General features: G+C 43.6%; 1 protein-coding gene across 3 annotated transcripts in view; it reads left to right on the top strand.

The window, feature by feature from the left end:
• The window catches only part of PIKFYVE (phosphoinositide kinase, FYVE-type zinc finger containing), a 2,037,960-nt gene that overhangs the window by 1,471,862 nt on the left and 551,177 nt on the right, over window positions 1-14,921 (top strand). For all 3 annotated transcript variants that reach the window (XM_085648834.1, XM_085648836.1, XM_085648835.1), the window contains one exon: window positions 532-696. In XM_085648834.1, coding sequence (XP_085504960.1) covers window positions 532-696 — 165 coding nt within the window. The remainder of the gene's footprint in view (window positions 1-531; window positions 697-14,921) is intronic.

Below are 14,921 nucleotides of genomic sequence, written 5' to 3'. Positions count from 1 at the left end.
ATTGGCTGGAGTCAGGCCAGCGTAATGATGTGGATGCTCTCCTTATAGTGCTGTATGTACTACATTGTATGATTTCTTGTTTGCTACTGTTTAAAGGGTATTCCCCAACCTGATCATTGGGAATAATTCATGCATTCTATGAAGGCAAAATACCAAGGAGAACTATTGTTGCAGGGGTGTAACATTGTATAATTCTTAGCGATAAACAGTTTTGGATTACAGGAGTTAAATGTATAAAATACAGATGCTAGTAGGACACAAGGTTATCTGAAAATGTGGTTGCTGCTTTTAGAGAAGGGTGTTTGAAGGGACAGAAGCGGAACTGTTATGTTTATAAACAATGGTGATGTGTACAGGTCATGATTAATAACTAAATCATATTCTACTGCTCCTCATTTGTTAGTTCTGTACAGCTATACCAGAAACCTGAGAACATACTCACCTTAGGGGGTTTATGTGGAAAATGGACTGATAAAACCCAAAAGAGGATTGCTTAGGCATTTATGTACTGATTTATTTAATTTGTTTTAGCAAAAAAGACATCAGCAGTTCTGTCCTATTTTCGTGGGTCAGGAGGAAAGAGTCCTGATTTGTCTTCCCAAAGGAAGGATACATTGCACAGCACAGATAGTACCTACTACCAAGTCGGTCAAATTGGAAAGGAAGGAGCAGAGAATCAAGGAGCAGAGCTATCAGGTATCTTAACATTATTTTTTTTGGTGTAATGTTTGTATTCAGGTTTGGTTTTGTGGCTTGACAAAACAGCATTTCTTACACATAGAAAAATAATTGAAAGCAGTAGAGAGTTTAAAACACAGTAATATCTACTGGAAAACGTTTTATGTATTCAAATCTAACACCTATTTCAGCAGCAGGGAGGGGCACTGATTATTTATAGCGCCACAGCTGTGAAAGTTTCTCCAATAAAACTTTAGCAAATTGCAAGCAAGTAGAAAATAGTGTTTGATTGAGGTTTCCTAATATTTAGATGTTTGTGCCTTTTAGTATCCACACAAATCTTATACATTAACAAACTTGTTAAAATTAATAACTGCAATCAGAAAATAGCACCTTAGCACACTTGCATTTTCATCTTAAAATCCTAATAGAATTATTTTTTTAAAAGAAGGTAAATCAATCTTGTGGAGTTGTTTCTAAAGAGATGTTGCATTTTAATGTGAACATTGGTCTTGTAGTCATTATATTTGTATTGTTTGTCAAAACAATACATTTTCATTTTGCACATCAGTCATTACTAATATGTCAATATCTTTCAAAATAATTTTTATAATGTCTACTGCCAAATGCAGCACAATTAGTTATTGTATGAAAAACATAATGCAACTACAAAAGAAAGACCAAAAACTGTACGCTGGGTTGACTCAATATATCGTTCTTTCCTTCAAGCTCATTTTGCCAAAAAGTGCTAGATACGGTGGTACAAGCTTTTGCTGTTTTGCTGTTGAAAATTTGAAGCTGTATATCAAAGAAGTTAACTTAAGAATGACCTTTCAAGGCATGTTCTTTTCCCACTTGGATAGGGGTAGCGTGCTGCTTCTCCGTATTCCAGCTTCTATGCTGTCATTATGAAGGATGTCCTACATACTGTGACTTAAAAAGTACTGAAGAGGTGGTCACCTCACCCCCACTCTCAAGGACTTTTATGAATGCTGCTCCAGACCTACCTTTGTTGCAGTTATTCTGCTCAGGAACAGAACTATGATTGGAATCATAGAACATCAGTATGAAGGGACTGAGTCACCTTACCTCCTCCCAATCTATGAGTCCGAGTCCTACTAGCTATAGTGCCTCACTTGCCCTCCAAACCTTACCAGAGAAACAAGTGAATTGGCACCCTGGAACACAACACTTTCGACCATCTCAGGCATCGTGGTAACAGGATACATCCTTTCGCTCTCTCACTCTTACTGGTCCACAATAAGATAACCAGGAGACACAAGGGAAGTTTAGAATATTTATTTACACTATTGTGCCCTGAAATGCGGTATACGTGGCACAATTAGAAAACAAATGCATACCAAAAATACTGTTAGCATGGTTAATAAACCGTATACCATGAAAAGCCCTGTCATGTTATAGGACAGAGTAGCCTTAACCCTGCTACTGAGGCTAAATGATTATCTATAAAAGATCTCTGGGATTACTGACCGACCCCATACATTTGTATACACAGATGGACATTCTACTTCTCAGTAGATGTCATGCCTTTTTGTCAGAATTCTCATTCCATGTGTGTGTTTTTGGCTCCTGTGCTCATAAACAACAGCTGCATTTTGTGTTATGTCTAGGTGCTAGTGCCTGGCCAGAAAGAATAACAAGGGACATTGTTGTTTGATCGGGTCTGTGGTGTTCAGACTAAATCCCGGGAAAAGAACAAAATTCAAAAACATATGCTGGTTCAGTGTGAAAGTACACTGTGGCACAAAGCAAGCATGTTTATATAGTAGCATGTGCAAAAGAGAATGAAGCCTACACCGGGCACAGTTAGGCCAACATAGGGAAGACTACGATGGACCATGCCGGAAACACACAACACCCTCCCCTTGGTCAGGATAATACCACTAGAAAGGATACTAGATATGATAATGTAATCAAAAAGTAAACATACTCAAAGCATTGTTGTGAATGACTGACAACTAAAATTAGAAGGAAATGTCAATTTGGAAGAATAATCAAATGAAGGTGCTTCGGGGGAATCCATAGTGTCACTCACCATTTCATAGGCCAAAGACTTTATGAAGGAATCTAACTCTGCACACGATTGGTCATCAGCCCAAGTCACGGCCGCCAAAGAACAAACATGCTCTCCAGTCTCTGCCGATGCCAAGACTGTTACCGGGCAACTGGCCTCCATGTCAACAAAGGTTGTATCTTGTGACCCTTGCGCCGATGCACATGGTCCCTAGTAGGCCAAAGTCTCAAACTTTGCATTCTGAAGAATTTGCAGGCCTAAAGGAAAGTTCTGAAAATGGGTCGCTAGGTGACTTATTAACAGTCCAAAGTCCGAGGCAGCAGGTGTCTGCAAAGCTAGGCTTATGTCCTGTGCCCATTCGAAGGGGCACCAGATGCAGTGGAACACGGGTCGCCCGCAGGTAAACCAAGCAGACCGATATGTTAAAGACCAACCTAGGTCCAATTTCTGTAGTAGAAGCATTCCAAAGATTTGAAACATACGCTATGGGTAGTGTTGGAGCAATTCCAGTGCGCCCACAAAAGGAGCATCCATTGTGGGGAAGCAGGAACAGGATGAGAATGCCACAAATGAGGAATAACAGCACTGGAAGTCCTCCAACCACACTAGAGACAATGGAGTGGATAAAAGCTTTGATTGCTCCAAAGAATGGTCTGAACAGAACTACTAATGAGGCCAAAACCTACAACCTTAAAAAAGTGGGCAAGGCCGGCCATACCAGAGGCTTTAAAGACTTGATGCACTAATTCTCCAAAATGCAGGGAAAGGTTAGTATTAAAAAATTACTTTATTTCATAGAAGTTCTAGCCACCTGCAATTTGTAGGTCCTGCAAACAGATGTAAGAGCTACTTCATGTTGAAACAGTAATGCTTTGAGTCTGCTCAGCTTGTTGAAATCTGCCTTCAAAGTTGGAATGGAAGGCCATAATGAACCATCTACAGTCCCATGTAGAGGGGAAAACAAGACGTTGTTGCAACAAGTGACTAACCGGTAAACAGATAATATACGGACTCCAGCCCTCATTTTGCAACCGTCCTGATCACTAAGCATGAGATAACTCCCGTTAGGGAGTATTGTAATAAAAGGGAGAATTGCGGGAACAGGAATTCATGAATTACTTTTAAATAACACGCCAAATTGGGCCTTGAAAAATTGCATGTGTTGTGAATTTTTATGTGTTTACAATCAAGTGAATGACCGACAGTAGAGTTGCATTCTTCACCAGTAATTGAAACTTCCTTGTTCCTAAGTTAACAACGATAAGCAAAGGGGATTGACCGTAATTCATGTTTGTAACTGCTACCTAGGGGTTCATATCTACCTACAGGAAAATGTTTCATGCAAGCTGTGAATTGAAATGTCGAGTTAGGCAATTAAATAACTCCATGCCGAAGGAGTTTCAGCTATAGTGAATGGGAGTTGTTCAATTTTTTCTTAATGCAGCATCGTATAGGTTGCCTCATTCATGGCTATCAATTGTTTTTTACATGTTAAATTAAAAGGTGGAAACACATCGCTGCAGTTCAAGTAATGCCATGGAGCACGCCCATTTTTTAGTGTTTGAAGCATCCAGCTGAACTGCATAATCTATCTAAGCTGACTTTGCCTATGATGCAATGTTGACATATCACCCTGCACAATATCAAACACAGACAACACAATGTTGTTTAAGTTGTGAATACGAGATGACAACATATTAATACTATTATCAACAACAGCAAGCACTTTGTCCAGATTATCTTGGTCAATTTGTCTTAACTGCGCAGCAGCTTCCATTTGGGATAATTTCCAAATTTCAGTATAGGTAGCATATATGAATCTTTTAGACCGTGGGTATTTGGGACATAAAAGGAAATCTGATAAAATCATGTCCTCGGACAATAGAGAAAAAAGTTGTTTTACTTACCGAATACGTGGTAATAATACAAGAATGTGTTGACTAAGAGTATCGGGGATCAGGTCTACAGGTTAAAAAAGCAAGTATGACAAGCATTTATTTTTATTCACATGTATCAAAAATATTTAAGTACATCATATAAATGACCTTCCTCATTACTCCTAATGTACATCTGAATCTCGGTCATGAGCGTTGCATCACTTGTCATTTGGGTTTTAAAGACAGACATAAAAAAAAAACTAGGAACTAACCCAAGAACCCCTCCCTTCCACCCTCACCCCAGTACTCTGAAGAAGATGCAGGACACGTCTGCTGTGAAGAAGTGTGTCTGTGTCTGCATCTCCCACTCTATAGTTGTGCTGAAACCTAGTCTATTTCAGAGTACGGGAGGATGCATAGATATTTAGGACATGTAAGTTCTCTAAATTTAGTGGATAGGAGCGTGAGAAACTGGTGCCATATCTCACGGAAAGAGGTCTTAGAAATTGTGATAGTAGCAGACATCCTTTCCATCCCTAGGATGTACCATAGTCTGTGGAGCCAACCTAAGTGTATGGGAGTAATAGAAGTCCCCCACTGAGCAAGAATGTTCTCAAACGCTGCTCCTAGCGCCATAACCATCTGTCTCCCATTGCGAGATTTGAGTGGGTAAGTCAGTGGGTTAGGTAGACCTAGTACTGTATACGTGGGGAACCGGGGAATCTGAGTATCAAAATGCGTATCTACCTCATTCAAGATCTAGGCCCAATAAGCTGTGAGCCTCAGACATTCCCAGAGTAGATTTAGAAGCATGCCTGCTGAGCCTCATCCGCACCAACAGCCAAGGCTCCGCTCTGGGTGGTCCTTGTTAAGACGTACTGGGGATAGGTTCCAAAAAGTGGCTATTTTAGTTGCTGTCTATATACTGGATGTGTTCCGGGCTGTGTATCTGGCTCTAGAGTAGATCTCTCCCCATTCTTTAGGAGATAACTCTCTCCTAACGCTGTTGAGTGGGTGTAGGCTGTGAGGAGGCAGGTTAGTGCAATAGTACATAGAGTTCGGAAATCAATTGTTTATCTGTGGTTTTTGTAACCAGCCACTTTTCGTATCTAGTAAGGTGTCTGCTAACTGTGGGGAGGTTAAAGGGGTGTAGCAACCCGTGTCGCACCTGGAGATATCAAAGCCTTTCAGTCGCTGGCTAGTTATATTGTTGACACAACTATGTGAAGGCGAAGATTCCCTCTTCATCAAACACATGTCCCATGACACGGCATGGAGTCTGATGCCAAGCCGCAAATGCTCCCCATTGTAGGCCCAGGGTAAAGTCTCCGTTCTCGAACAGAGGTGTCCGGGGGGAAGAGAATTTGGTGAGCTCCCTACGGCATGCTACAAAGTCCCCCACCTTCATGGCCGTCTTAATGATAGGAGACTTTTGGAGGTTTTGCGGCCTATCTGATCTCTTAAGGAACGATATCTTCCAGAGGGGAAGCAGCGCAATTGCCCTGTCCTGGAAAAATCGGTGCTTTTTAGAGTCCTCTCTACTCCCCTCCACCATATACCGCATCTGCATTGCCTGAAAGTACTGCTGCAAATCTGGGATTTCCAATCCCCCTCCATCTGGGCCTAAGTAGTTCAAATCCTTTCTAATGTGTGGTCTAGCCACCAATCACACTAACCGATGCAGTTCTCTCTGTATTGTTGGTAGCGTCCCTCTGGGGTGGAGACCAGCAGTGTCTGAAAGAAATATAAAATCTTAGGCAGGATGGACATTTTAATGCCGGCAATGTGCCCAAGCAGGGAGAGGTGGTGGTGTTTCCAGCTGCTTAGTTCCTCTTGGAATTTGGGAGAGTAGGTTAGTGCAGTTTATCGCGATGGTTTGTGAAATTGAGGGAGTGATTTGTATCCCCAATTAGGGCAACGACTCCGCCATCCACCGCACTGCAAAATGGTCTTTTAACAAGGCTATGCGCTCACACATGATTGACAATGCAAGGGCTTGGGATGTTCTGTCATTTATTCGGAACTCTGATGCTAATCCAAATGTGGACAATTCCTCAAGAAAACCCAGGAGTGATAGAGCTGGCTCGCCTAATGAAGCCAGGATGTCATCCGCATACAGGCTGACTAAATGCCTCTCTCTGCCAAAGAGGATACCTCTGATCTTTTGGGTTGTCACTGATCGCTGGGCTAGGGGTTCTACATATAAAGCGAATAGGAGAGGTGAAAGAGGGCAGCCCTGCCTGATACCTCTACCTAGAGGCACGGGGGATGACGAGGTGCCGGTTACTCTAACCGTGGCCGTGGGGGTACTGTAGCAACTCGCCACCCAAGCCCGAAAGCGGTCACCTATACAGAAGCAAGAAAGAGTCTGTTCCATATATTGCCAATGTACGCGGCCGAATGCCTTTTTGGCATTGACCGTTAGGAGGAGGGCCTCCATGTCTGTTTGTTCCGTCTTGTCGATTAGGTGCAAAGTTCATTTTGTGTAATCACTACTCTGCCTATATTGGATGAATCCTACCAGATCTGGATCACTGATGCCCGGCATCATGGGACCCAACGTGCCACGAGAATAACTCGTAAACAGTTTGATGTCCACATTGAGCAGTGATATAGGTCAGTAAGAGCTACATAGTTGCCTCTCTTTTCCTGGTTTAGGGATCACTACGATTGACGCAGTAAGCATGGTTGGGAGGACTGAGCCGGGAACCTCAAAATAATTGAACAGTCATGTAAGAATAGGGGCCAGAATCTGACAGAACTATTTATAGAAGCTTGCTAGGTATCCATCTGGACCAGGGGATTTAAAGGGCTTGAGGCGGGCGTCTAGAGAAGTCGCTTGGGCTTTGGCAAGGCGGGATTTATTCACCCGCTTTAAATATGAGTCAATATGTTGTGCTTCCAAATCTTGTCCCGTCTATAAGTCTGTGTTGAAGTCCCGGAATTCTTTCGCAATATGTTTGTCGTCCACTAATTCTTGGGACCTTAAAGAGTGAACCTTCGTCTAGTGTCTTTGAGCCCTTGTTAGCTTGTAGCCGTCCTGTTTTTTCTCCCCCTACATAGGAGTGTTTCAGCTGAAGAGCCGCATATTCCGCACTGTTCAGGTCGAGGCCCCCTAGTTGGGCTCGCACTGGACATAGTTTGCGCCAAACTCTAGCGCACCCTGTCCGACTGTGTATTCTAACCACTGCTTTCAGTGCCTCCCGTAGTGTGGAGATGAAGATATCAGGAGTGTCGTTGTGGTCGAGATAGGTGTGTATAGCTGCTGTGAGTTGTTATATTACTGTGGGTCTGTGGAGTAGAGTCTCTCTAAATCGTCAGGTCCCAAAGTGATGCCTCTGAGGGAGTGTGAGCGTCACTGCGTCATGATCCAATAGTGCTGCCGGCCATATCTCCACGTCTCCCATAATGCGATGGACATCTCTGGTCCCTAATAGATAATCAAGGCGTGCATATGTTTTATGAGCATGGGAGAAGAAAGTGTATGTGGTAGAGTGTGGATGGGCTTCCCTCCAGAGTTCTATTAATCCCACTTTTTGTAGCCACTTGCCTCCTCCCTTTGACAAGGCACCCAAGTGATCAGAGCGACTGCCAGACATATCTTTGTCGTCGTTGAACACAAGATTCAAGTCTCCCCCTACTGTCACGCTTGATTGTTTGCCCATCACTTCTGAAAATGGTGTCTGTAGAATTTGCTCATGTCGAAATAACCTAATCCCAAACAATTCCATAAATCACTGGAACAGATGGGATGTTAACTAGGGACAAGTCTCTTTTCAGTTTATTCGACGAATAATTGAGGGGCCAACGCCTCCGTGAGAACCTCCTATATGGCCAATACCTTCGGCTCCACAGAAACTGCAGCGAAGTTAAAGATTATAAAACACAATCCAAAGACCGGAGTCTAAAGTTACACCTACGAGGATACCCTGAACGCATAACGAAGCAAGCCAACAAAAGGGCCAGAAACCAGAACCGTGAAGGACTGATTGAAACCCAAAAGCGAAAACTGACCACACCTCCTCTCACATGTGTGACCACATACAACACCGTGACCAACAAAGTCTCACAAATCATCAGAAAACACTGGAAAATACTGAAAACTGTCAACTTCAATTGCGACCCTCAAAACACAACCAGAATGACCAACCACTTTCTGGAGACCGGTCACACAACCAACGACATGAGATGGGTGGTCATAGAGGCTCCAGACCCCAACTTGCCCAACATCCAGAACCGCCTTCTTGAAAAAGAACAGAGATGGATATACCGCTTATCAAGCCACATCACAGGATTGAACAACAACATACCCTTGAACAGCCTAAGCAGATCATAACCCCCAGATGCCCACGCATCTCACTTTCAAATACCCTGTTGCGCCCTCTTCCCAGGAGTGCATAATAACCCCACCATACAGTACCTACGTGGAACACTTCCCCCGTTCCGTACATCTATTCAGCACACATTCCGGGTGGCCCAATTAATGGTGCCTGACTCTTACAGCCAGACTGCCGCCACTCTGATGGTCACATGAGACCACTCTTAGTTTATTGCCCACTTTCCATTGTTTAATCTTTAATTTTTATTGTTTGCTTGCCCTCTTGCATTCAGTGCCACCCAAACATTGGCCACGTTTTGAAGTCAGGATCTGCCGGGTGAGGACTGTTCTATTTCACAGTCCACTCCACACGCCTCGCGCCACATCGCGCTTGCGTGCAATTTTCCTCCTGATACTTTCCTGCACATGCGTGAGGTCGGAGGCACGCTCCCTCGCACATGCGCATACCTTCACCAAGCGAGGCTACGCCCATGACCGGCCCGGAACCCGCTCACCACAGACACGTACTCCATGGAGCCAACAGCTATATACTCCTGATCCCTCGCTGTCCTCCCCCAAACCATCCGGGACGGCAGGAGACCAGCACAGGTTTACGGCGGGTGACGCTCTGATATCAAGTAAGGTTGCGTGGCACACATCCCATCGAGGCCCTTCTGTGAGCACTACGATGACACAGCTCACAAGCCTCTTACTCGCACCATTTTATTTTTCTTTATTTTACTTTACTCTTCTTCCTCCTTCCCCAGAGTCTGCCAGAGGAGCGCACTCCTCCCGAGCCCCGACCAGCTACATATGCTCAGCCATAGTGTAATTATATTATATTTTCTTTACCAAGCGCTGCTTTCCTTTTAATTACCGCGTATAGATATAGCCTTACGCCACAGCTGACGCCTACTGCCGACTGTCTCACTCGAGCCTCCACAGCGGCCAGGCTCCACAACCTTTAGTTCCCGCACCTAATTGCACGGTGAACTTAAACTGACTTTCAGACAACCCTCGGTTGCCACTAAGTAAGCATGTGTAAACCGCACAGTTCTTGCATAGTTTTTAGCCTATATGTTAACCAGCTGCTGCGCACGCCACAGCATGCAGCATGCGCACGAATTATTTTCATTGCATCCTCAGGTACCTTCACGTGCTAGACCCACTGAGCGAACCACAGCACAAACGATTGCATTTTATAATTGCTGAATGATCGCTGATTATCCATCTGTGACATATGTATATGTTGTGTGCTGTCTCTTTCTTTCCCTACAGGTTTTGTACGTTCTGGTGTCCGTAAGTACGTAGACACCATAGTCCACACACCTTAGCGCGTGTGTTGGTACTCTCTTTTCACTTTTCACGTGGCACTTCACACTTTGCCATTCACCACATTCACCGGTCCTGAAGAAAGCCCCTCCCATACACCACCGCGGGCTGAAACATGTAGACCCATCACATCAGACAACTACCAGATAACTAATTTCTGTTTTTAGTTGCACCACAAAGTGTTTTTTTATCATATCCTGAGCCGCCAGTAATAAAAATAGAAAGGCAAGGATTCTCAGAGATATTTTTAACCCACATCACATCACACTCTTGCACCACACCAGCTCCGCTGTAATCAGGCGTCGTAGCACAACCGGGGGGCATTCGGCCACCCGGTTGGGACCCCAATGATGAAGCATGACACCAACCAGGTTGGTGTGTGAGGGGTCTTTTAACTAACCCAGTGGGTCCCCAACACTGCCTAACAGTGACTGTACCTCACATATTTGGGTTCGTCCTTTATTGTTGTTAAAGACATAGCCCATTATTACCAACGATGGTGGAAGGCGTTTGCATCAGGAACGCTGGCTTTCGTGACAGCCTGATAGATAGGCACCGCATAAACGACAACATTGCATTTACCTTGAGGAAGTGGACATTCGTTTAGGGTGGTCAACTGTACAGCAGAACAAAACGTATTTTCACAGGTTAATACAATATTAAAGAATTTACTGACGTCCAGTAGGAAGCTGAAAAATATGGGGGTATTAAGGCACAAAGAGGTTTAATACGTTGGGCATAATCAGGTATATAAGTCCTGCCGATATTCAGAAATCCCAGCAGAGACTGCAATTTTTTGAGTGTACTCAGAGGTTGCAGTTGAGCACACCTTTCAAGAAAATGAGGGGCAAGACGTTTCCCTCATTTGTTAGTTCATATTCTAATCGCGATATTATGCGATCCACTCTCGCTAAATGAGGTTTCAATTTATCGTCCATTAATTAGATGTCATCCAGAAAGGACAGAGCGGTAGGGTGAATGTCATGTAGAATCAACACAATTCGTACAGCAAAAACTCCTGGACTGTACTTATAGCCCATAGGGAGTTGTGCGTAGCGCATTTGAAAACCAAGGGCGCTAAACGTGTACCAGTTACGGCTCTCCGAAGCCAAATTATGACTGAAAAAACCTTTGGAAATATCGAAAGTGTGTTCATATTTTTTACGGGCCACGTTATTAATGAGCGCCCTACTGTGCGGATTTTTGACCGCAAATGTGCGTGCATGGCTATTTAAATGTCTATAATCTAATACAACGCAATATCAATGATCTGGTTTTAGTACAGGAAAAAGAGAATTATTAATTTCAAATAATCCGGGTCCAATTACTCCCTGGTACTATAGTTGGGAAAGAATTTCCGTAACTGGTGCTTTAGTATCCCGTTTAATAGGATACTGCAGTTGTACCTGATGTGTGGACCGTATAGGAATAACATGGTAAGGAGAATCCGTATCTCAGCCAGTATGGTTCTGATAAAGTGCTCGGGCCAATGCAAGGGCCCATTCAGAGGCATAAGCTTGTTTGACTTCGTCAGAGACAAGGTGTGAGAATGAGGGAAGAATGACATCTTCACCCTGAAGACATGCAAGAACAAAAGGTAGGAGCCAGCCGACCTCCGACAAGGAGAATGTCAAATGATGTTGTGAAATTGTCCCAGATGATTCTTTTAATGGTGCATTTAACGTCCCCTTCTATTGGAATATCCAAGTGATATAGTCTGTCTAGAGGGGCCACACAGGTAGCCGGGGTTTAAACTGTAATAAATATTTCAGTTGCTTTCGCTCCCAGAAATAGGTGGAGATTCTGGTATACTATCGTGACTTCTGCTGTGCTGTCGAGGAGAGTCACCGCCCAACTCCTTGATCAGGAGGAGGGTTTTCACCGTCTGCTGCATATTTAGTTGTTAAGGCCGCAACTTTCTTTTTCTTAAAAGTGGCTTTATAAGGTGGAGGTCTATCCTCTTTCTATATCTTCAAGTCAGCTGAGCATTGTGTCTCCCTTTTCGGTTTCATGTACTCTTGCTGTCTGTGGTCAGATCGCCCTCCTCTGTCGTACTGATGGTCAAACGTGTCCTGAAAGGAACAAGGAGAACAGGGATCAGGGATCTGATACCCGTCAGTATTATTAATTTTTGTACGATCATGAAAATCGTATAGCCTTTTAGAGGATTCTAGGGGCAAAAAGCCTCCGTGAGGTCCAGCTTTTGTGTGTTTTAGATTTGTCCCAGGGTTTCTCAGGAAACTCGCGGGTAGGTCTGGCACCCTTGTCTGCACTAGACTTGCCACATGGTGCAACTGAAGGTCTGGTTCCCAAACTATTATGTCCTAAAGACGTATATACATTAGCAATGATGACATGCAACTCACTTTCATGTTCAGCCACTGCAGCAAGTCTCTGGCGTAAAAAGAAGCATTTCGGAGATGACGGGGAAAGTTCCTGAGAAGTGTCATCCCGAAATTGAGGGCAGGACCTGCCTCATACTCCTTATGTATCTGTTTATTGACTTTCGGTAGAACGGCCATTTAGGGAGTGCCTTGACAAAGAGTGTAAAAGTGGCAAAAATAGTCCTCCCTAGGTATTGCAGTCGGCTAAAGGGGGAAGCAGGCCATTGGGTAATCACATAGTTGAAATTCTGTCTTCTCAAACTTCTGCCTGACATGCATAATAGCAAGGACAACTGCATTAGCATGCCTGATAATTGAAACTAACCACTTCAGTTGCTGTGCAAAAAACAAATTCATAATTTGACACCTAAAACGTGCAACACGGATACAACCAGAAGCCAAGAAATCTATCTCTACACACTGGAAGGGGAGATAAGCATTACCCCTCACATCTCGTTTGCATTCTCCTTCCTGCAATTCAAAAACCAGTTCAAGATATGCCTATTTAAGGAGTACTTAATTGACTTCTGACAAATGTCTCCTACTCCTCTCGCTCCCAGCCTGATTAAAGAGGTACTCTGTCCCCCTCACTATTGTTTTCTTTTTAAATTTTCAATGAGGTCTAGAACATTACTTCAGCATAGTGTGCAGCACTAGTCAGAACAACATACAAGTACATGTTTCCCAGATTGGGATAGATTTACATTCAATAACTTTAAATGTTTGCCTTGTCTCCTCGGCAGGCTAGCAAATAAAACCACCATTTCTGCAAAGGTCTGTTCTCTATTCGGATCTATGAAATAGTATCTAGAACTAGTTCCTCGCAGTCTGTTATAACAACATCCCTCCCGTCTCCCACCCCCTCCCTCTAGTCTTGTGATAACACATACTTAAAGCATCGTATTCACAGTTCACATCAACATCACAGTACATTACAGCAGCAGCTAAGGATTACATCTATACATGTGCAATCTGCCTCTTCACTCGTGCACAATTCGTTTGGGGTAATATTGGGCCTTATTGCGACTGTGAGGTAACTGGGTTATCATTAGAATCCACATCAATATTTTTAAGGGCTTCCAACATCATTTCCCATTCCATAGCGATGGGGATTTTACACATACCTTTTGCTTTCCTCTCTGCGTATTGGAGTGCTTTCAGTGCCGCCCCATCGGATCAGCTCACTATGCCAAGTGTATGTCGTGGGGGGTTTCTTTGATTTCCAATGCATAGTGATGGCTCTCTTTGCTAAGATGAGGGCCAGACACGTAAATCTGTATTGCACCTTATTTTTAGACGGTTGTTTGTATAAACCCAGAATACACTCGTCTACATTATTCCCAATCTCCCGCTGGGTAATACCCTGTATATGCCGTCTGATGGAGTCCCAGAACCCTCGCAAGTGGGGACATGTCCATATCATGTGTAGTAAATCAGCTCCCTCCATTTGACATCTGGGGAAATGATGTTGTGTTTGTGGAAACATGCGTTCTAATCGTTTGGGGTTGAGAGAGGCTCTGTGGAGCAAGATGGTCTGTATAAATTTAACTTTCGCATTTCTGGATACCTTCTTTTTTTTTTTTTTAAATAACAATTTTATTGAAAATAAAATCCACAACATTGCAGCAGTCATGACACTTAATTAGCTCCTTCACAGGCAAAATATACATCCGGGCTTTAGAGACAACAAGCGATACACTCAGGGTAGTAAGCCTTGCATCAGGCCGATCAGTGAAGCATTACAGAGGCGTTTACATACACATATTAGTATCGGGGAGCCCCCCGCCTACAGCATATGGATGGTGGTCTTAAGCTTTTAGGTCACCGCGTCTGCCCCCATTTTATCCAGGATAGCTTGTCTCTCCCTTCTAAGTTCCACCGTAAGAGAGATACAGATGTCTCCCCGATATTTATTCCAGCGTCCCCACTTGCGATCCCACTTCCGCGGACAGCCTCGACTTTTGTAAACCATTTTCTCATCCAGGGGATACTCATCAAAGTCATAATCTATGAATAATCCCCGCCCATGTGCGGGATCCCGGAGCATATAGAAAATACATATATATAAATATATATATATATACATATGTGAAAACATATAAATGCAGCCTAATAATGTTCAAAACATGGCAATGCTGTAAATTACATATTTTTGCATAGTAGTGCCCCCGTAACCCGTAAGGAAAAAAGGAAGCATCAGGCAAATTATAACACAGCACTGCTTTATTGCCATAAAGCAACATGTAATTGTAGGCATTCGCCAGTAGGCTGCAGTAGAGTATCAAGAATCCAAGAAA

Source organism: Triturus cristatus, chromosome 3_2 (assembly GCF_964204655.1).
Source record: "Triturus cristatus chromosome 3_2, aTriCri1.1, whole genome shotgun sequence".
In the NCBI taxonomy this organism is placed as follows: Eukaryota; Metazoa; Chordata; class Amphibia; order Caudata; family Salamandridae; genus Triturus; species Triturus cristatus.
The sequence above is the reverse complement of the archived record's forward strand: the minus strand, read 5'-3'. Positions and strand labels throughout refer to the sequence as shown.